The sequence below is a fragment of the Eptesicus fuscus genome, chromosome 10, assembly GCF_027574615.1.
Source record: "Eptesicus fuscus isolate TK198812 chromosome 10, DD_ASM_mEF_20220401, whole genome shotgun sequence".
NCBI classification, from domain to species: domain Eukaryota; kingdom Metazoa; phylum Chordata; class Mammalia; order Chiroptera; family Vespertilionidae; genus Eptesicus; species Eptesicus fuscus.
Window position 1 is genome coordinate 95,361,143 of NC_072482.1, and position 23,087 is coordinate 95,384,229.

Sequence of the window (23,087 nt, forward strand, 5' to 3'; positions counted from 1 at the left end):
ATGTTGTTTTTCTATTTTAAGTGATCCTTTATGTCAAACTTAACAATAAAAATTTACAATAGTTTCTACATCAAATCAATATCACGATATCATGGTATTTATAAAATATGAATGAATAAAACTTTGTTTTTCTTTTACAGCTATTCACATCATGACATGAACCTTGAATTGGACTAATTTTGCTTTAAAAAAAATGTGTGTTATTCCTCTGAATGAAATGCCCTGGTATTTATAGCAATTACCAGAGTAAGTTAAAGAGATTCTATTTGCTGATTCTCGTCCAGAAATGCTTAGTGTTCCCTCTATTCCCTAACATTGTCCTCCATCCCTTTTCTCGGAATTCTCAGGTTCTTCCGGCCCCTGGCCTACAGCGTCCAGGAGAGATGGAGGGGCACCCCCTGGGTCCCCTCTCAACGCGCTGCTCCCCCCTCCCCCCCACTGCCGGGCATGTGGTCAGCAGGCGCCTCCAGCTGTCAGCTCCTCGGACCTGAACCAGCCCCTGTCCCTGGGCAGTGTCGCTGGAGACTCAGCCAGGTGCCACGTAGTGTCTAGGTTTGGTCTCCCGGGACGCAGGGCACGCTCAGTGCCGAGGCCCCACGCAGTGGGCCAGGGCCTAGCTAGGCCCGTGTCTCCTTCATCGTTCCTGCCAGTCTAGCCTCTTCCTCTTGCCCTTCACAGGCCTCGGTCCCTAATAAATAAGTAAAACGGTCTCACGTCCCAACATCCCCCCCGGGCTGGGCTGGAAGCTCCGACCCTTTCAGCCCATGGTGGCTCCCTGGAGACCAGCCCCCGTCCCAGGAGGGTCCCAAGGCACCTCCTAACAACCGGACACCTTTGTGGCTCTTACCTTGGGGAATTCTAAGGGTCTGAGAGGCTCTGGCAGCGGCAAAAGTCAAATAGGCTTTGTTATTATAAACCACAGTATTGCTGACCACCATCTCCACCTCCCAGGAAAGGTAAGGATTTAACATAGACGTGGCGTTGGTGTTACTCGACTCTTCCACCCGCCAGAGGGGCTTCTAAATAGCCCTGACCAGACTCGCCCACCTGCTGGAGCCGAGCTGGCAGGCACCAGGCTTGAGCTATTTCGAGAACGCTGAGCTCTGAGCTCCGAAACCCGACTTCAGCCGCAGCTCAGAAGGCACATTTGCATATTACTCAGTGAAGTGTGGTTTCCCATTTAGATCAAGTGACTGTTCTAAATTAATTTACTCGGTTTGGATTCCAAGTTTTCTGTGCATGCACAAGCGAGGTGATAGCTGTTGGCATTGGCCTGCTTAGCAGAACTTCATGAAAAGTTAAACTGAATCGTAGTCTATCGGCATCACTGTACTAAAAATAGAAAGTCTGTCCATTCCAATAACTGTTCAGTTTTTCCATGTAATTCATTGGATCAGAGTGAAACTTTTGGAAGGAAGCGTATTTTCTTGATCGTGAATGACCTGACATTGTGGGTTCTACTGACAATTTGGTTTAAAGCTCCACACGGAATGTATTATTTTTAAAGTGACAACATGAATATATATTTGGGTGGAAAAGAGCATCAAGGTTAAAAACAACATCCTCACTGAAGTCAGGAGTTTGTGGAACCTGCTTGGAAGTAATTGTGGTGTGTGTGCAACTTGTCACTGCGTTCAACAAATGTGACAGCCAGCCTACAATCAAAGCAGAAGCCGTAGTTGTCAAAATTCACAAATATGTCTGCAAAGCTGTCGTGACAAATCTGATGCCGGGTAAGAAAGCCTCTGGGCGCCAGCTGCGCTGCCTGCCTTGCCGCCCTCATCAATCGCACTTCCGAGAAGGCCCAGCCCTAAACACACTGCTGTGTGAACCGCCCCGCTCCCGCCCGAGAGGGCTGGACTGCTGCACCAAGCAAAGAAGGAGTTGTTGTCGCAACGTGTAAGCCTGTCTGCAGAGTTGTGGCGGCGAATCCGATGCTGGAGGAGAGAGCCTGCTGAAGGTGAAGCAGGCGCCTCACCCAGACCTGCCATGTGGGCGTCGGGACTATTCGGAGCTGCAGCCCACTGGGAGGAAGCAGACATAGGAAACGCTCTCTCTCCCTAAAGGTATTGCCTGAATGCAGGACACGCCTTTGTAATGGTGTCCCCTCCGCTCTCTGCCAGGAAGGACAGAATTTAATCACTGGAGACACCTCTAGACCGCTATCAGCCATGGGGACACCAGAGGCAGACGGCTACATCACATAATTGCCTAACTGGCCCTCGTCTTCCATTAGATCCCCCATATGTTTACCTTCCCACGATTCGCTGCCCTAGAAGTTCCAAGTTCTTTCCTTTGTTCTGTCGCTTCTCCACAAAGGGACTGCTCTTTGATTAAGAAGGTATACAGGATGGGTATAAAGTAGGTTTACAGTTGTTTTTATGGAAAACCACACAATAACTGATAAATAGTAATACCAGAATAAACTCTGTTTTGTGTACTTACAACTGTAAACCTACTTTTGCCCACCCCTGTATAAGCCCAAGTTCTAACCAGCTCTTTGAGTTACCCATCTCTGGGTTCTCCCACGTGTATGTGGGCTGCTCTGGTTATAAATTTCTGCTTAGTTTGTTTTTGTTCATCTGTCTTTTGTCGGGATTTCAGCTGGAGAACCGAGGAGAGTATAGGAAACAATTTTTTTTCTTCCCTACACTACAATTGTATTAATTATTTTACAAGAATCTTCTAAATTTGCTCAAAATCAGTTAGCAATGTTTCAGCAAATTCTTCAATTAATGGAATCCCCCAGCTTCTCAAACTTTAAGTAAATATAAATCACCAGAAAAGGTCATCCAGAAGAAACTGGGTTAATTCCTAAAAAGTGAAGGCGGATCTGACTCCATTCAATGATGAGAAATCAAATGACAAACAAGTTTCATTCTGAAATCCATAATTTAACTTTTGGAATATTTCAATTCATAGAAAGAATCTTTCAATGCAAGTTCTATTTTTAATTAGATAAATTTATATTCATACCACAAGATGGAGAAAACTTCTGATTTTGTTGCCTCGAAATGGTGGAAGTTCCAAAATATGTATACATAAAAATAACTTATTTGACGAGGGCTTTCTGTGTTGTAAAAATGTTTATCAAAGGAAGTTTCTCTGAGTGAAGCAAAAATCAGTGCTTGGGGTAATATTCTGTCAGAAATAGTCATTCATTTAACTTACAAAGCAGTTAGAGGTGAGAACACTCTATCAAAACCACTGACTTCTGCCAGGAGAGGGAGATTTCTCAGTTACAGTATCATGATCTGTAGAGAAACGTCGAATGCTTTAATTATATGGCAACTTTCAAGACGCTCACAGGCAACTGCATTTCTTTAATATAAAGAAAGGAAATAGGAAAATACATTTTAAACAAAATGGCTGAGGGGAAGAAACCAGATGTGAAGACCAGCAATGATAGCACCACGTGTCGGAGTTTGGCTTTGGGGTCAAGGGTCAGGGTCCGGCCCTTGCTGAGTAGCGTGCGAGGAGGAGGTGTGCCCACAGAACAGTGGTGTGGGCACCGCTGGCCGGGTGTACAAAACGGCAGGTGGGCCAACTGGCGCATGCCCTGCTTCACTCACTGCACAGAGGCTCTCCTGTCTACTTTCCACTCGGTCTCGGCCAAGCAACAGAGTCCCTGGAAGTGAGTTTGGGCTCCTGCTGCAGAGCAACGGCACACTGAGGGGGCACCGGGAGGGGCTGCCAGGGTCCCCTGGCCCTACCCAGCCCTTTCCCACCACACGCTCGACTGCTGGGGGGCACAGCTGGCATCTGCCCTCCCTGTGTCCCGTAAGCAGCGCTCTTCACAGCCTGAAGCCCCTGCGACACCTTCTGAGCTACATCAGCTCAACATACACATGCAAGTGAGCAGGTGGTTGGCTTTTGTGTTGTTGTAATCCTCACCTGAGGATATTTTTCCCATTGATTTTTAGAGAAAGTAGACAGGGGTGGAGGGGGGTGAGGGAGAGAGAGACATCAATGGGAGAGGGACACAATGATTGGTTGCCTCCCGCACGCACCCTGGGGCAGGGGATTGAGCCTGCAACCTAAGTATGTGCCCTTGACAGAGAATCAACCCCGAGGCCCTGCTGTGTGTGGGCCGATGTTCTAACCACTGAGCACATTGCCCAGGGAAGATTGGTTGACTTTTTATTTTTATTTATTTATTTATTTTTAAAAATATATTTTATTGATTTTTTACAGAGAGGAAGGGAGAGGGATAGAGTTAGAAACATTGATGAGACAGAAACATCGATCAGCTGCCTCTTGCACACCCCCCACTGGGGATGTGCCCACAACCAAGGTACATGCCCTTGACCGGAATTGAACCTGGGACCCTTCAGTCCGCAGGCCGACGCTCTATCCACTGAGCCACACCGGTCAGGGCAGGTTGACTTTGTAAGGTATCTCTGATGACAGAGGTGCTAAGACCACAGACGCTGCACAAACTGGCCACGCCGTGCACTGATGTCGGAGGCTGGTGCCCGCGCAGGGACTTCCGCACGTGAGCGTGTGGGTGTCAGGGCGTGAGCGCTGTCAGGGCCGCACAGCGCCTGGACCCAGAATGCTCGGGGTGTCATTCCCGCTGCACCTCAGAAACAGGGTCTGCGGCTGTGTTCTTCTGATGCGGAATTTGCCATGTTAACGAGAAACAGAAGCAACACACCACGAGCCTCGCTTCAACAAATAATCTGCTTGCATGTGGGTTCCTGAGACGATGGCTGATTTGGCTGCAATCAGCTCTGTGAGTTCTGAAGCCGCAGAGAACAAATCTGTAAATACCCGATTCTAAATGTCATGGGAAATACTCGCTGCGCGTGCGATGTCTTCGGAGAGCAGCGTAGATCACGCCGCTGCCAGCACTAACGGCTGTCCCGGCTCTTTACAACGTGAGGACGTGAACCGGCGCAAATACAATTTGCAATGGAAATAGCTCCCCTCACCAGGTTGATAATCAATCGCTAATTACAAGGATTAAGTTGCAATTAAAAACAAATGCACATGTCACTTACAATATTATTCAAAGTAAAATGAGCTGCTTAAAGGCTCTTGAATAAAATAAAAGAAATAATCAAGACGTTGTGGGCATTCACTTCCATTGAAAACAGGCCATACAAATAAGGCTTCCCTGTCGCCAGCCCAGGCGAGGGCCACTGGGGGGCTTTAGAAATACAGCCGCTTCTTCACACCCACCATCAGACAATGAACTGCCGAGGACCCAGGAGGGTGCGCGTGCAAGGCTGACCTCAGCGGCGGCGGCGCTGGTCCGGGTGGGTTTGCTGGGCGCCCGCAGCCGCCGCTGAAGGAAGAGGTGAGCCCGTGAGCTTCATGCCGAGGCGCCTGCGATGTGTCCAGGAAGCCAGGCGGGGGCAGCTGCTCAGACCCGACATCCCCGGGTGACTGGGGGAAAGGAAGGCCGCCCACTGCCACAGGCTCACGTTCCAAAGCTTCCGTGTTGATAAAACAGTCCTGCTCTTTGCATGTCACTGACCCCCAGGAATACAGCTGAAGGATCTGGATCCTACGAGTTCGACGCAGAGATTTGACTCTCCTCCCTATTCCTAAAATCCCATTAATCTCCTTATTCCTAATATCGCCTTAACCTCCTCCTTATTCCTAATATCGCCTTAAGGCTGTTGATTGCTGATAAATTTACTTTATCTTGCTCAGATTTGGAAAATTCTGTTAAATCCAGGAGGGTTTTTAAGGAGAAAGTGTTCCATATGAAAACAATCTGTTTTCTGCTTGTTGCATTCTTTAACTCAGGTCGGAAACACTGGTTTAAATCCTCCGCTGCCGAGACACCAGTGGGACTGCGGCCTCGGTCACTCTGCACGCCGTCAGCGGGCCTCCCCTTCGGGCAGCCGGTAGCTGGCAGGGCACACGGATGGGCCGGGGCTCTGTGATTCTCGGCTCCCTCTGCTGCGAGCTGACTTTGGATCTCACTTCCCGCCAGTGTTTTCCTTTCACACCTGAAGGAAATTTTACGCCAGCGTCTGGAAATGCATGGCACTTCGATCTTCCACATGTTTTCGCATGTTAACCAGCACCGGGGCGTGGTCTGGACGGCAGGAGCCCCGAAAACCTCCTCTGTTACTCCTGCACCTGCTAGCTGACAGGACCCACAAACAAGTGTTTTCTCAAATGACACGATCGCTTTAAAGCTGTGACCGAGCGCGGCTCCCACCTTCAGAGCCAGTCAGAGCCTGACCCATCTCCTACTTCAGTTCTGGGGTTTTATGAGGACCCGGAGGCCGATGCCTATGACTGTGCCTTTACATTCGAAGCACATGAGAGGATTTGGACTTCAGTCTTACTCCATTTATATGTACATTTTAAAACAACACTGGAAATAGTCTAAATTACTAGCAAAGGGGAAAGGAGTAGAGTATTCCCATGTGATGGAATCTTAGACGCTTATTAAAAACACGCTCCTTGTTTTCATAAAATATTTCATCGTAGGAAAAGTTAAATGGAAAAGGTACCATGTTAAATGGAAAAGGCAGATACAAAACTACATATATAACATGATTGCATACATTACATGTGTACACATTCACACATACACAACCCATATGTACATGCAAATACCCAGGCTTCTCAGGATACTGGAAAGAATTAAACTAAAATCTTACTAACCATAAGGATAAATTTTTCTAACAGTTAAGAAATTTTATTGTGAGTGAATTATTTCTAAATTAAAATATAAAGCATTAGCTGGAAAAAAACCCTCACAATTAGCAAAGCACAATGTAGAGTATTGGGGTGTGCTCATGCAGGGATTAGTGTCGTCCCCACGCATGGGTCCATGACAACATCCTGTGCATGAGTCCATGACAACATCCCTACACATGAATCCATGACAACATCCCTATCATGAATCCATGACAATATCCCTACACATGAGTCCATGACAACATCCTGTGCATGAGTCCATGACAGCATCCCTACACATGAATCCATGACAACATCCTATGCATGAGTCCATGACAACATCCTGTGCATGAATCCATGACAACATCCTGTGCATGAGTCCATGACAGCATCCCTACACATGAATTCATGACAACATCCCTATCATGAGTCCATGACAACATCACCATGCATGAGTCCATGACAACATCCCTATCATGAATCCATGACAATATCCCTACACATGAGTCCATGACAACATCTGCATGCATGAGTCCATGACAGCATCCCTACACATGAATCCATGAAAACATCTGCATGCATGAGTCCATGACAGCATCCCTACACATGAATCCATGACAACATCCTTATCATGAGTTCATGACAACATCCCTATCATGAGTCCATGACAACATCCCTACACATGAATCCATGACATCCTGTGCATGAGTCCATGACAACATTCTGTGCATGAATCCATGACAACATCCTATGCATGAGTCCATGACAACATCCTATGCATGAGTCCATGACAAAAGCCCAAGCATGAATCCATGACAACATCTCTACCCCTGAGTCTGTTTTGAGATAGAAGTCATCTCACTTCTATCCTAGGATCCTACTTGACTACTGAGCAAGCTGCACAATGCAAGGATTTGGCATTTTGAGGTCTTTTCCGTTAAAATATACCCAAGCGAGGCGGATAGTGCCAAAGTCAGGCAGCCTCCCCTCAGGAGAGACCCCTGGGAAGGCCATGCTCTGGGGAAAGTGAGGAGTCGGTGTGATGGTGTTTCCAGGCCCTCACCTGATGTCGGTGCACGTGATGCAGGGGATGTCCCGGCTGTTTGTGGTGATCAGGTTCAAAGCTACTGATGTTTCTTTGTCAGAGGTCGGGTGCGCCGAACATTTAAAGAAAAATTCCTGCAAGAAAGAGAAATACGATCAAAGACACAGCAGGCAGCTGGCGCTTCCCCGTCTAAACATTTCCACAGGAGACGATCGCAGCCCACACAGTGAAATTTCTTAAATGTTGGGGAATCGGGGCAGGAGAAGGGCTCCTCATTAGGTCCGAGTTAGAACTAAGTCAGCATCAGATCTCTCGAGGGGAACGAATGACCTTGGGCTGCAGTCAGGGACGCCCTTTGAAGAGGGCCCAGGTCTGCTAGCCCTCCCTTCTTCTGCTCTTGTGCCCCGTGGAGCAAGGCCCTCACGGACAAGTGCGTCTCATGGACAAACTCCACGTGGACGCAGGAGGAAGCCTGAGGTAGCGTCATGTGACGAGGAGAGGGATACCTAGAGCCATGCATTGATTGGCCCAAAGCCCCACAATCACAGGCGAACCCGGGCGAGACCCAGGGCTTTTGTTTTTCTCACAGCATATCGACACCATTGGCCAGTGAGCAGCAAGAGGGAAGGACAGCGGAAGGACCCTGCTCTCAGGAGCATGCACGCCGACGCCGCCGCACGGAGGAGCAGAGCGTGACTCGCCCAGCTCATGCGGAGCCCCATCCCTGTCCTGCTCTCCAGCACCCCAGAATCCTGGGGGGACCGGCCCCACCCCCCCGGCGGCAGCTGGGATGTACCTCTCACCTTGTTCATTCATTTCCCTACTCTTGTTCTGCACACACTCCTTTTTCATTTAATTTTACTCTATTTTTATTTTCTTAAATAGTTTATTGATTTGTCGAGACACAGGAAGGGAGAAGAGAGAAACATTGACGTGTGAGAGTAACGTCGATTGGCTGCCTCCTTCCTGCACGCCCCCTACCAGAGATCAAGCCCGAAACCCGGGCACGTGCCCTGACAGGGAATCCAACCGGCAGCCATTAGGTGCATGAGTGGCACCCAGCCGGCTGGGCCTCAGCGGTGGGCACACCCTTCATTTCAGCTTTTCACAGGAGTCACGGTCTTTTGATGGATAATACCCTCCCTTCGCAACCAAAATGTTCTATTTACGTTTCTTCATTTCTTCCTCCTGTTCTTTCCATGTCTGTGCACACCCCTCCCCGCTTCGTTCCCCGAGGTGCTGGGCCGGGGAGGCTGTGCGTCCCGTCCGTCTCTGCATCTTCCAGGAGAGTCACTCCACGGAGCTACACTGTCTGTGATGACAGGCATCCTCCACAAACAGCTCACCGGGGGCGGGACCCCCGCTGGGGGCCCAGGTGGCCTAGGGTAGGTATGTGCCCTTGAACACTAGGCCTGGCGTCAACCCACTTCCCTCACAGCTGCGAGAGTCCGTGGTTTCAGCTTTGGGGCCGTATGGCTTTGTTGCACTTCGCAACTCCACGCTGTTGCCTGAAAGAAGCCCTCGGCGACATACACGTGAATGGATGTAGCTGCAAACCAAGAAAAGTTTATCAACACACGTGGCCAATCGGATTTTGTGAATAGGCGCTGACTGCCCTGCACCCGATCCTGAGAGGGTTGTGGAACGTCTTCCTCCTACTTGCATCCTCACAGGGCCCGGCGTAGGCCAAGCATCTGATATACACTGAGTGGCCAGATTATTATGAGCTCTGAACATAATAATCTGTGTGTGTGTGTGTGTGTGTGTGTGTGTGTGTGTGTGTGTGTGTGTTAGAGGCCCGGTGCATGAATTCGTGCATGGGTGGGGTCTGGCCAGCCTGGCCAGGGGGAGGGGACATGGGTGGTTGGCCGGCCTGCCTGCTGGTCGAACTCCTGGTCGAGGGGACAATTTGCATATTAGCCGTTTATTATATAGGGTATACACTGAGTGGCCAGATTATTATGCGTTCAGAGATCATAACAATCTGGCCACTCAGTGTATTTCTTACATGAAAGTCAATGGATTTAACAGATGCGGCCGATGTCCCTCTACACATCTCACAGTGCCCCTAGCTTGTTCTTTCCCTGTGTGCGACACACCGGCCTCCTTCTCCCCCGCCCTGAGCACAGTGAGCGATACCTGCGGGTCTTGAGTGCAGCGCATCGGAAACTCCTGGGCAGGGGGAGGGGGGGTGCGGTGGTAAGCCAGACCCTGCAGCCCTGCCCGGGGTTCCTAGATCAGCAGTCCTGACAGTGACCAAGGATCTGCACTTCTTTTTCATTTTTAAAAATATTTTTTTATTGACTTCAGAGAGGAAGGGAGAGGGAGAGAGAGAGAGAGAAGCATCAATGATGAGAGGGAATCATTGATTGGCTGCCTCCTGCATGCCCCACACTGGGGATCAAGCCCGAAACCCAGCATATGCCCTTGGCCAGAATCGAACCGGTGACCTCCATGTTCATGAGTCAATGCTCAACCGATTGAGCAGCACCAGCCAGGCAAATGCTACCCTTTTCACTCATCCTTTAAATGCTGCAGATCCTTCAGGGCATTGAGAGAGGAGTTAGAGCAACTCCTGCCCGCCGAAGGAGCAGGGTGGAGGGCGCGCCGACCCTGGGAACGTGGGCCGGCGGCCACTGCTTCTCGTCAACATGAGGACCCGCCCTCACAGCACAGGGCAATCCCTGCAGAACGGCTGGGCTGGGCCGTCGGGACGGGGCTTCACACACAGACACAGGCCGCGCTTCTGTCTCCTCTGAGCTGCAGAACCCACCGGCAGACACCCCACCAGCAAACCACCCAGGGCTCGGCCAGCAGATAAAACCCCGCAGACAACTGCCCACGTCCTTCCCGGGGCGAGGGAGTGTTCACCGATCATGGTGTGAGACGCACAGGTCTGCGGAAAGCTCCCGTCATTCATATGATGCGATAAAACTAAAACAGAAATTACTAGCCCTATTAAATACGTCTCTCTCTCTCTCTCTCTCTCTCTCCCTCTCTTTTTCTCTCTCCCTCCCCTCCCTCTAAAAGAAAAACACACCAATGGAACAATATCCTCCAGGGAAGATGAACAACAACAAATAATAATAAAAATCAGGAATAATGATACAGGTTTGGATACAAAACGACTACGGAACTCGTTGGACCGCACAATGCTTGCAGACGTTGCTCATTTAACAATGCCAGCGGGAAAATTGGGTTAGGCCTCGTTAAACAGATCAAACCTCAACAGTGAGTGAGTCTGTGATGCTCAATGGTAAGTTTGTCTTCTCTTAATAAGGCGTTAGTACAGCCTCTCGGCGGCGGGCCGAGCTCGGCGGTGTCGCTCCCAAGATGAGGGCCGTGGTCTGCAGACGGTCACTTGCTGCCCATCCCCCACGGCCACCGCCAAGGTCACCAGGAGGAACACCACCTTCTGCTAGTCCCTCTGTTGGTTCACAACAAATAAATGCATTGTGTGCATGTAAACACACACACACACACACACACACACACACACACACACACAGGCGTGCACGCATGCACCACCCTAAAGCCTTTCTCAGCAGGGAGCGCGTGGCTTGGGCGTCCCTGCAGCAAGCACCCGGCCTTCCGACTGCACCCCTGGGTCAGTCTAACAGCATCGCCGTTCACACCAACTCAGCTACTGCTGCACTTCAAACGCATTTTTTAAAATTTTACTTTATTAGCCAATTTGAAAGCATAAACCTCGTCTGTTCCCTAGGCCAATGTAATAGGTAATAAACATTAAAATGAAATTCTCAAATTCAAAAGGTGCTGAAAACACAGTTTCGATTCTTTTCTCTAAATGTGGTGTAACATTTCATTTATGGCAAAACCTGACAGGGACTTACTATTTCTAGTCTATATTTATCCAACTTGGTGTGACTAGTCAGACTTCTCGCTGCAAAGTTACTATGTACATAATTTAAAAGTGACAGGGCATAGACACTCCTGGAGATATTTCAGAGCTAAAATATAAAAACTGCACAGCCTTTTTAAAATCTAAAAATGTCCAAGTCTAAAAGCCTCTGGCCCCAGGGAAGCACATTCCAGTGCTGGCCGGGGCTGTAACTTCCCCCAAACACGACGTGGCAGCAGCGGCGTGTGTGACGCCATGGGCGGAGGCCGTGACTGGGCGCGCCCTGGCTCTCAGTCTGCAGCCCAGCCCGACTGGCAGACCCCGCCGTGGCCACACGGCTCCTCACGCCTCCGGAGCAGGGGCTTCCTGTCTCAGGATGTGTGGGCCCGAGAGGACACGCAGGCGTCCGCGGCGTGTGCGGTGGCACGCGTGGGCAGAGCTTTCCAGTGTCCGTCTCACACGGAGGAAATAAGAGGTTGAAGTGCTCATGTTGTGACCTCCCACCGGTGACCAGAGTGGACCTCTGGGACAGGCACTCAGGCAGTGGTCTGTTAGCTGGCGATCATCTGCCAGAAACGGCCGGACCCGCTGGGTGCGGGCCCAGCCCTGGGAACAGATGGGCGTTCTGGGCCCCGGCCGCCTGCATCCCGGCTGGGCTCCTCTCCTGGCGTGGCTCTGCGACTTCCTCCATTTCCCGCTGCTGCTGCTCTTGGTGCTGAATCTACCAGGACGGGTGCCCCAGCTGACACTGTCCCTGCTGTCCCTGCTCCCACAGCCGGGGGCTGAGAAACGCGGACCGCAGAGTGCGCATCTGGCTGGACTGGCAGGAGAAGTGCCCCTCCCCTAGCAGTAACTCACGCGCTGAGAACATGGTTTAATTGGCTACAAGCAAAGAGAAATCCTGAGCAATCATCAAATCCGAGCTTTAAAACATTTCAAATGACTTCAGACTTGGAACCTAAACTTTCCCCTCAAAAGTCCTCGTAGCGTTAGCACAAAGAATTTAAAGCTTCTTTTAGTTGTTCTTTTATGGCGGGCAGCACAGGCCCCCATACACCTCCTCTCGGACGACACTGCGCAGCGGAGCGCTTGCCACACTTTAATAGCGTCTGCAGCTCTCTACGTTTATCTTGCTGCCTCGTTAGAAAAGGAAGGAGATAAAGTATAATTTGTAAACTTACCTATAAACCCGACAAAACTAAGACGAATAAAACTAGTGAATAAAGGTTAGCGCCTGTTTCATTGAGACAATGTTTTAGAGCAGTGCAGGTTCACAGAAGCACGTACTCTTTTTAAATCAAGTTTTTAAACCAAGACGACGACGCAAAAAGGCGAACAGGCACAGCGCAGTGACGGGTCCGGGCCTGGGGACGCACTGAGGAGGTGGTTTTAAAGGAGAGACAGTCATGGGGGACGGCGGGCGGGCCAGATCAGAAAGGGTGCCGCCCCTCCCGTGATGACGGCTTCATCTGGACGGGAGGGCAGCTGCGGGTGACTTTCAGCAGGCGAGCCGGGTGAGCTGACCGGTCGTGCCCACAGCCGGGTGAGCTGACCAGTTGTGCCCACAGCCAGGCAAGCTGACCGGTCGTGCCCACAGCCGGGTGAGCTGACCAGTTGTGCCCACAGCCGGGCGAGCTGACCAGTCGTGCCCACAGCCGGGCGAGCTTACAGACCGTGCCCACAGCCGGGCGAGCTTACAGACCGTGCCCACAGCCGGGCGAGCTTACCGGTCGTGCCCACAGCCAGGCGAGCTTACAGACTGTGCCCACAGCCGGGCGAGCTTACAGTTCGTGTCCACAGCCGGGCGAGCTGACCGGTCGTGCCCACAGCCGGGCGAGCTGACCGGTCGTGCCCACAGCCGGGCGAGCTTACAGACCGTGCCCACAGCCAGGCGAGCTGACCGGTCGTGCCCACAGCCGGGCGAGCTGACCGGTCGTGCCCACAGCCGGGCGAGCTTACCGGTCGTGCCCACAGCCGGGCGAGCTGACCAGTTCGTGTACACAGCCGGGCGAGCTTACAGACCGTGCCCACAGCCGGGCGAGCTTACAGACCGTGCCCACAGCCGGGCGAGCTGACCAGTCGTGCCCACAGCCGGGCGAGCTTACCGGTCGTGCCCACAGCCGGACGAGCTTACCGGTCGTGCCCACAGCCGGGCGAGCTGACCGGTCGTGCCAGCAGTGCCTAGTGAGAGAGAGCGGCACACGGAAAGGGAACACCCCTGCCATCCCTGTCCCTCTGGGACCATGAGGTTACAGGACTGTCAGTAGGTGACGCTGCTTCAGACCACATTTATTTCCTTTCTGGCTGTTTTGCCTAATGTGGTTGATTGACCAAAAGTAATATCACAACTGCTAATGGTGCCCTAAACGGACTACATTTTATTTTTGTCTTCAATTCCTTTTCCTCTGACTTAAAGCTCCTCACTATGCGGATGCAGAGGTGCTCGGTGTGAGTAACGTTCAGTTAACTGTGGAAAGGCCCGCGATCTTAGAGGGGGAGCCTTCACTCCGCTGTGACCTTAGGAACGCGGCACTGAGCTCCTCCTCCTCCCATGCTCGGTGCGCAGGTGCTAACACTGCCCCCGGCGCTCGGCGGGGTGTCGGAGGGAACAGCAGGAGCGGGAAGCAACCTCGGGGCCTGCCTTCGGCCCGGGATCTCATGGAGCAGGTACAGCCCAGAGGAGATGCTTGTGGTTAGGCTATGGCGTTTGCGGGTGAGGAGGGATGGAGGTGGGGGTGGAGGGGGAGGGGAGGGACGCTGTTTGTGATGAGCCTGGAGAGGCATCTAACGCCTCCTGCTCTAACAGAAAGTCACGCTGAGAACACCCGGACACAGTGCGCCCTCGACACTGGGCGCGTGTCCGCAGGCAGCTCACGGCTACAGGGACCCATAAACCGTGGAAGCCGGGCTCACGTCCGCTCATGTGACCCAGCGGCTTCCACGTCAGTCCATGAACGCGGCAAACGCGTGCAATGAGGGGCCCGATGAACTGCGATCCGGAGCCCAGCATCAGGTCCACCGCAGGCACGGCCGTTCTCGCCGTGGCGCGTGGATTAGATGAAGTTGTTCTCGTTATGCCTGTGCCATTCGTTATAGTGACTTCTGCAAAAATGTATTTCTACCCTCAGCGGAAGCCCAGAAAACACGAACTCATTGTTCGGGGGTGAAGACCCCAACCTTCCTCTTAGAACAGGAGGAAAAACCAGGCGTGTGGGCCTGTCACCCACGGCCCTCCGCAGGGGCGGGGATCTGAGCCCGCGGTCAGCTCAGCGGCGGCTCCGGGCTGTGACCCGTGCCTTCCCCACGGGCCTGATCACCAGGCAGGCTCTCCCCCCCCCCCACCGCCTGACTCAGGGTCAGCCCGCGCCCCGACACCCGAGCCACCGCGGTACACGACGGGCGCCCGTTGCATCCCTTACGCTTTTCACATCAGTTGGACGGCGGGTCCATCACACACCCTGCGCCCCCGGGAAGCTGCCCCCGCCCGCTCCTCTAAACCGCGTCTCTGCTCGGGAAGCCGCGCCTCCTCGGGCCTGTGCTCCCGACCGGGACGCCCTTCCCCGGGCAGATGCGCAAGGAGCCCCGAGCGGGCGGCGCCGTCAGTCTTTCTGGCCGCACACATGCTTCCCCCAGCAACACCTGGTGCCGAGGGACCGCATCCTTACCGGCTGGTTACGTGGAAGCCCATCTGTGCCAAGACGGCCGAGCGCCGGCTCCGGGGTGGCCAGGCCCGTGTCCGAAACCATGGAGCCGGGCAGGGATGACCTTCACCGCCCTCTGAAAGCAAGACAGAGACCAAAAGGGTCTCTACACGGCAGCCACGTGGGGCTACGGAGAACACGTGAGGAACTACAGCGAAACAGGGAGATCTGCATTCATATGGAAACTATAAAGCCCTTTACATGTATCCTTTCTTCTCTTTTCCTTATGAGGGTTTTTGGGGATGAGTGTATTTACCATCGAAGATTTCGTGAGAAAGTGACACCAATACACTTTCAGGTAATCTGTGGATATGAAATCGTAAGTTAACTACTGTTGGCCCATTATCAGCCTCAAATCCTGCACACGTTAAATGTACTGCCGTGCGTCTTTACTTGTGCTGTAACGTCTTCTAGAAAATTCTTTATGTGTGATCCTAGGTGACATGAAGTCATGTTTTTCTAAATATTTTACCAGCCCTTTTATAAAATCGGGAACACATCAGCTACACACGTTTGAATATAAATAAGTGCTTATGTGCTCCGTCAAATTCCTGTTTGTCTGACAGCTGAGGATAAACCAAGCCTGCGCGGACCCCGGCCAGCGGTGTGCCTTGCCAGGGCCCGGCGCAGTGTGCCGGCTACGGCGTCCTGGCCTGGTACCGGCTTCGTCAGCCACGGTCTGCCCGTCGTGCTGGGACCGCAGCGCTGAGCTAACACTGCTGGCCCTTTAAATGAGAGAACGTTTACAGGGATTCCCTGGACGCCACTGAAGTCTCAAGAGAACGAGACCGTGCGTGGGACGGCCACGTGCGGGGCCCCTGCGGTGGGAACGTTCAAGGGCCCATTTCCAGTAGGTTTCCGCCCCGCCCCTCCCCGCCCTCGCCCTCCGCCACCCCCTCCCCGCAAAAAGCCTCCATCTAAGCGGGATCTTCAGGGAAATCACAGCGAGGACGTAAGTGATTTATGGTGTCAGTTCGGGTTTCCACAGCAGAGGGGTGTGCACTGAGTATGGGAGTTTGGTAATTTTCCTCGCAATCCCATAATCATGCTTGAGTCCTGGGAGAATGAAAACCATTCTGTTTTATTTTGTGTTCTTGACACCAAAAGTGTTTGATGGAAAGATTTGAAGATTCTCACTAGACATAGGGAGGGGGAAGAGAGAGTCCCGGTCCCCAACACAGAGTTAGACACAGGCCCCCCAACACAGAGTTAGACACAGGCCCCCCAACACAGAGTTAGACACAGGGGCCCCAACACAGAGTTAGACACAGGACCACCCAACACAGAGTTAGACACAGGACCCCCAACACAGAGGTAGATACAGGGCCCCCAACACAGAGTTAGACACAGGCCCCCCAACACAGAGTTAGACACAGGGCCCCCAACACAGAGTTAGACACAGGCCCCCCAACACAGAGTTAGACACAGGGCCCCAACACAGAGTTAGACACAGGGCCCCCAACACAGAGTTAGACACAGGGGCCCCAACACAGAGTTAGACACAGGCCCCCAACACAGAGTTAGACACAGGGGCCCCCAACATAGAGTTAGACACAGGGCCCCAACACAGAGTTAGACACAGGGCCCCCCAACACAGAGTTAGACACAGGACCCCCCAACACAGAGTTAGACACAGGGGCCCCAACACAGAGTTAGACACAGGGCCCCCAACACAGAGTTAGACACAGGGCCCCAACACAGAGGGCCCCCCAACACAGAGTTAGACACAGGGGCCCCCCAAAACAGAGTTAGACACAGGGGCCCCCAACACAGAGTTAGACACAGGGGCCCCCAACACAGAGTTAGACACAGGGCCCCAACACAGAGTTAGACACAGGCCCCCCAACACAGAGTTAGACACAGGCCCCCCAACACAGAGTTAGACACAGGCCCCCCAATACAGAGTTAGACACAGGCCCCCCAACACAGAGGGCCCCCCAACACAGAGTTAGACACAGGCCCCCCAACACAGAGTTAGACACAGGAGCCCCAACACAGAGTTAGACACAGGGGCCCCAACACAGAGTTAGACACAGGCCCCCCAAAACAGAGTTAGACACAGGCCCCCCAACAGAGTTAGACACAGGGGCCCCCAACACAGAGTTAGACACAGGACCCCCAACACAGAGTTAGACACAGGACCCCCAACACAGAGTTAGACACAGGGGCCCCCAACACAGAGTTAGACACAGGGCCCCAACACAGAGTTAGACACAGGAGCCCCAACACAGAGTTAGACACAGGCCCCCCAACACAGAGTTAGACATAGGGGCCCCAACACAGAGTTAGACACAGGGGCCCCAACACAGAGTTAGACACAGGGGCCCCCAACACAGAGTTAGACACAGGGCCCCCAACACAGAGTTAGACACAGGGCCCCAACACAGAGGTAGACACAGGGGCCCCCAACACAGAGTTAGACACAGGGTCCCCAACACAGAGTTAGACACAGGGGCCCCCAACACAGAGGGCCCCCCAACACAGAGTTAGCCACAGAGGGCCCCCCAAAACAGAGTTAGACACAGGCCCCCCAAAACAGAGTTAGACACAGGGCCCCCCAACACAGAGTTAGACACAGGCCCCCCAACACAGAGGGCCCCCCAACACAGAGTTAGACACAGGCCCCCAACACAGAGTTAGACACAGGCCCCCCAATACAGAGTTAGACACAGGCCCCCCAACACAGAGTTAGACACAGGGGCCCCCAACACAGAGTTAGACACAGGGGCCCCCAACACAGAGGTAGACACAGGCCCCCCAACACAGAGTTAGACATAGGCCCCCCAACACAGAGTTAGACACAGGCCCCCCAACACAGAGTTAGACACAGGACCACCCAACACAGAGTTAGACACAGGGGCCCCCAACACAGAGGCCCTGTGCCCCCCAGGCAGGCGGGCCGAGACCCGGGCCCAGGAGCAGGCTGGGACGCAGGGCAGTGGCGCAAACACACCCTGCTTGGAAACGGGTCAAAAGAAGGTAATGGACACCAAGGATGAGGACAGCCATTTCGAGTGAGTTGAGAGTCTAGTATTTTACAACAAAAGCATTTTTATTCTTTTCCATCCTCTCAGGTGACACGAAGCCGGCTCCTACAATAGGGACAGATGCCCCTTGGGGCCTGCTTACAAAGCCGCGTGAGGGAGGGGTGTACCGTGAGTGCGGAGAACCTAATACGGAAGCAGCCTTCCCAAGTGATCGGTAGTCCAACCCACTTTTCACATGGTCTCTAACGTTCCCTACGTGCTTAGGGCTCTTTCTCCCCGGGAGCATGGCTCTGTGCCCCGGACAAACCTGGGGGAGAGGCTCTGGGTACTGAGGTCAGGAGGTCACTCACAGAGACTGTGGACATGACCTGAAACTCCAATCACGACAGAAGCCCCCACGCTCCACGGACCAGCGCCGTCTTTCTGCTGTTACTGCCCCAGAGCGTCGCCGTGACGCAGGACCGCTAGCGCTCCGTCCTGTGACACTGACATTCCTCCCTTTACCTACACACAGTCTCCTGCCAAGCGTGACGCACTTCCCTCCACCCGCTCCAGCGGTCAGCCACAGCTGGTTTACCCACTGGCCACAGGCCATGGCAGGGTGAGCTACCAGGACGGTCTTCCTGCTGTCTGAACCACAGCCACCAGGGCCGAACTCCTCCCCAACTTTATATTTACTAGAGGCCTGATGCGCGAAATTCGTGCAAGGGGCTCGGCCCTGCAGCCCTGGCCGGCCCTTGTAGCCCCAACTTCATCTGGAAGGTCGTCCGGAAGGACGTCTGGAGGTCGTCTGGCTGTCCAGTCTAATTAGCATATTACACTTTTATGATTATAGAGAGGAAAACTGAGCTCCGAGGAGACAGTTAATTCATCACCGAGGCTCGGAGTGTTGCCTCTGCCTCGCTGTTCCTCATCCTTTGGGTCCCAGGTGGCTCCGCTCCGCCCTCAGGAAGTAAACAAAAGTGCCCTGGCTGTCACCTGACATCAGAGTCCCAGGACATGGGAGCCGCCACGGCCGAGGTGCTTAGGGAGCAGGTGGGTGGGTACCGAGCATCCGGCCCATGCCTGCCTCTGCATCCTCTGCCTCCTCTGCCTCCTCTGCACAGGGACAGGATGGAAGGCAGCGCAGACCGAGGCGCTGTCACACAGTACCCGGGGGGGGGGGGGGGGAGACAGGCGCAGCCACTCCTGATCGCTGATGCTCATCACCGCCAAGAGATTAAATGGCTGAGCAGGGCCTGGACCTCCCTGAGAGCCTTCCTGAGCTTTCCGCCTGGCGGCCAGGGGACACTGGGGAGACTGGGCCGCTAGTCAGCACCACGGACAGCAGCGCCTTTAACCTGAGGTTCCACACGCGCCGGATAACTTCCCTTATTAAAACGCACACAGCGGCTTTGCTGGGCTGTAGCTCAGCACCCGCAGCCCCTGTGGGTGCCTTCGCGCCTCACCTGTGCTGGGAAGGATGGAGAGGCGGCTGCAGGGGCGTCTCCCTGCAGAGAGGGGGTGCCTGCTGCGTCCAGGGTGTGCAGAGTCCAAAGGCATGGTCATCACACCAAACCTAGACACTAAAGCCACCTGGGATCCGTACCTCACAGACGGGAATCAAACACAGCGGGAATTTAACTCCTGCCCACGCTCCCGGCTGCTGGAGGCGGCATTCCACCTGTGCTCACACCTGGCCTCAGGCCCCTCTACCTACACGCTGCTGCCTCGCCAACTTGATCAGGACCAGGTAGAGAAAAATGAAAACCAGCACTGTTCTTTATAGAGTCTGAATTTCTTCATGATTGTATGCATTTCTGGAAAGTTCCATTTAATAATGAAATTACATGGTAATACTTGAAAGATGGGCAGAAGAATACGTAACAATAAAGAACACTGTAGTACTGACCCTCTTAAAGTAATGCTATAAATCAAGTATAAAGAATAATGTTTTTAAAAACCTGGTATAAGACAACTGATACCCCACTTTACTCAAATCGAAGGCTATCTCACATCTGTAATTCAGAGAATTCGTTTCCCAGTTCAGCTTGCCCATGGCCCCACCTGGGCAGGTGAGGAAAACGGGCGCCCAGCGTGGGAGGTTGAGCTCTGGGGAGTCACCACATAGTGGCTTGGACCTAAGGAACAGGAGCCGACAGCCTGCACTGCGTGTGCAATAACATGTTAAGGAATTAATTGGGGGAGTTCGTTCTTCTAGACACAGCTCAGAAACCTTGACACGAGCTACACCTTGCCATGATGTAATCAATGTTTAATATACGTTCTGACTTGATATTCTCTGGGATGATGGGCTTAATGAATATATTAAACATAAATTCATGACATTTATTCCCCAACTTTATAAAAATTCTAGGTCATGTGAAAAAATGAGTCTGTGTGACTATCAAAGAAAAACGTGGCAATTTGGAGAACTCGTGGCATCAGACACTAAACATGCAGTCACGGGTTTTAGGCATTTAGAGTAATCAAAATGGCATGAGTTTGGGGACGAAAGACAAGGTGAAGGGAGCAGGACAGACTTAAGGTCCCAAAGTTAACACGCTATAAAGCAGATTTATTTCAAATAAGTGGGGAAATGGGTTCTTTCAATACATGATACAGAAAAATTTGTAGATTTTTGTGGGTAGAATAAGTAAAATCAGATTCATATGAAATCCTTCACGCTAAAGGAAAATCTATGTGGATCAAATCATTTTAAAAGAGAAACCATGAAAAGTACCAGGAAAGATCTGCAGTCTCTCATGATCTTGAACGTGAAGAAGATCCCGCTAATAAGAAAGACCGCAAAGGCGTGGCCGTAAAAATCACACATTTAACCCCATGAAAGGCAGCGCAAACGGCTCTGAAACACACAGAAGGTCTGTCAATTGAACGGCTGGTAACGCCGTTGGCAGCCTCGATGGCCCGCAAAGGGTGACTCAGAAACGCCTGTAAGTGTAACGATTAGAAAATGGCCGTAACAATGAGCAATAAATAATACAAACACGCTCCAGCCCTTGGCCTGGGAGAGAGGCAGTTTAACACGAGCGGCGAGGTCCCACCTGAGCAAAGATGTTCCACCAGGCGAGGATGGAACGTGGGGAAAGCAAGCGGCTGACGTCCAGGATGGGGCAGCCGTCCACACAGCCTGGGGGGAGTGGCAATCGTGCAAACGTCCGGAGGGCCTGTGGGTCTCAGGGAGGGACGCTGTGGACGCTAGTACGGAAGCTCTTCTCCCAACATTAATGGTGAAACGGGCCAGGCAAGTCTGCGGGTACGTGAGGAAGAACACAGAGCAGAGGCGGCCGAGGAGCCCCAACGCTCACCACCTCGGGAGCTGAAGCAGGCACGACGGTGCCCACCGCCGAGAACCATCTAGACCTGCGTGTGCTGACAGGGAACAGGGGTAGCACGCATGATGTAACGATACCCTTCACCAAATAATACGGGAGCTGCGATTGTGTTAAAATGTGTGTGACTCTGTGTGTGTGTGTGTGTGTGTGTACCCATGGGAGCATACACACCGACCCCTTGAAAACAGTCTAAAGAAGACCATTAGTAATGTTAACAGTGATCCCCCTCCCCCGTGCTCTGATTAAACACGTCTTCCCCTTTGCCTTATGTGAAAGTATGTTGGCTAATTTTTTATACCCAACACTGTGTTCTTATAATCAGGAAAGGCAACATGTATGTAAAAAACACCTCAATGAACATGAGGTGTCATGGCTGTAAATCGGACGTCTCGTGTGGCATGTAACAGTGCGTGCTGTCACGGTGATGATCATGTCGGCACGTGGTTCTCAGAAAAAGCAACACCACCAACACTTTCCCAAGTCCTTACGGCTTATTTCCCCTTCAGCTCCGCTGCCCGGGAATCTCACCGCCGCCACGTGGGTGAGATTACATAGCTGCCCATCGGGACGCGTTTATTAAGGAACTGCAGAGGTCACAGGCTGTGGCAAAGCTCCTGTCAGAGCAACCTGATCCGTTGGAATGCCTCGTGTTGTTTGTAGAAACCGCCATCACCTGCCTGGGCGTGATGCTAACCTGGCGGGGAGAGTTAGAGAAAAGCCAGCGCAGAGCCGAGATCAAACCCGGCGAACGCCCCCATGTGTGATAACGGCGGTGGCTGGTGGTCACGGCCCCAGCGGATGGCTGCTTACGAGGAGGGGCTCGGAGGCCAGGACGTCAACCCCTGCACCAGGTTTCCCCTCCCACCCTCTGCATGCAGAAGGCAGGGGTGTCCGTTTCCCCGAGGAGGGGACTGACGGGCGCACAGGTGTGGTCCCAGGCCACGGCCTGCGGTGTCAGGCCCAGAATTCAGACCGGCGTCCCCGGCTCACCGCCGCGCTCCTCTGCGGGCTCCAGACCAAGGTCGGCCGTGTAAAGGCGGGCCCTGCTCTAAGCCGTCAGGTCAGACCACGGGTAAGTCACTGTGAATGGGGGCTTGGGAAACAGGTCACCGATCTCAGCGCCTGGGTGTAGCCTCCCTGGACAAGACAGGACGAAACCGGCCAGACGTCCGACTGCCTTTAATCCCGCGGGAGCGGCGCCTTGGGCACCGTTCAATGGGGCGCTGACGGGAAGCGCTGCCACTGTCTGTCTAACACTGTCCCAGCCGCGGATGCTTCAGATCCTCAACTCACCCAGCCCCGCGCGAATGAACGCTCACGTCGGTATAATCCTACTCGGATGCGTCCTCATCAAATCAGTGTCCGACTTCAATCTGAACCCAGATGACAGAGACGGCACACGGACCGGGGTGCGTGTAGGCTGTGACATCACGGGCTCATACAGAGACGGCACACGCCCACGGACCGGGGTGTGTGTAGGCTGTGACACGGGCTCATACAGAGACGGCACAC

General features: G+C 52.9%; 1 protein-coding gene across 3 annotated transcripts in view; it reads right to left on the reverse strand.

Moving 5' to 3' along the window:
* PRKN (parkin RBR E3 ubiquitin protein ligase) overlaps window positions 1-23,087 on the reverse strand; it is a 534,126-nt gene that overhangs the window by 197,501 nt on the left and 313,538 nt on the right. For all 3 annotated transcript variants that reach the window (XM_054722613.1, XM_054722614.1, XM_028132921.2), the window contains exon 6: window positions 7,709-7,824. In XM_054722613.1, coding sequence (XP_054578588.1) covers window positions 7,709-7,824 — 116 coding nt within the window. The remainder of the gene's footprint in view (window positions 1-7,708; window positions 7,825-23,087) is intronic.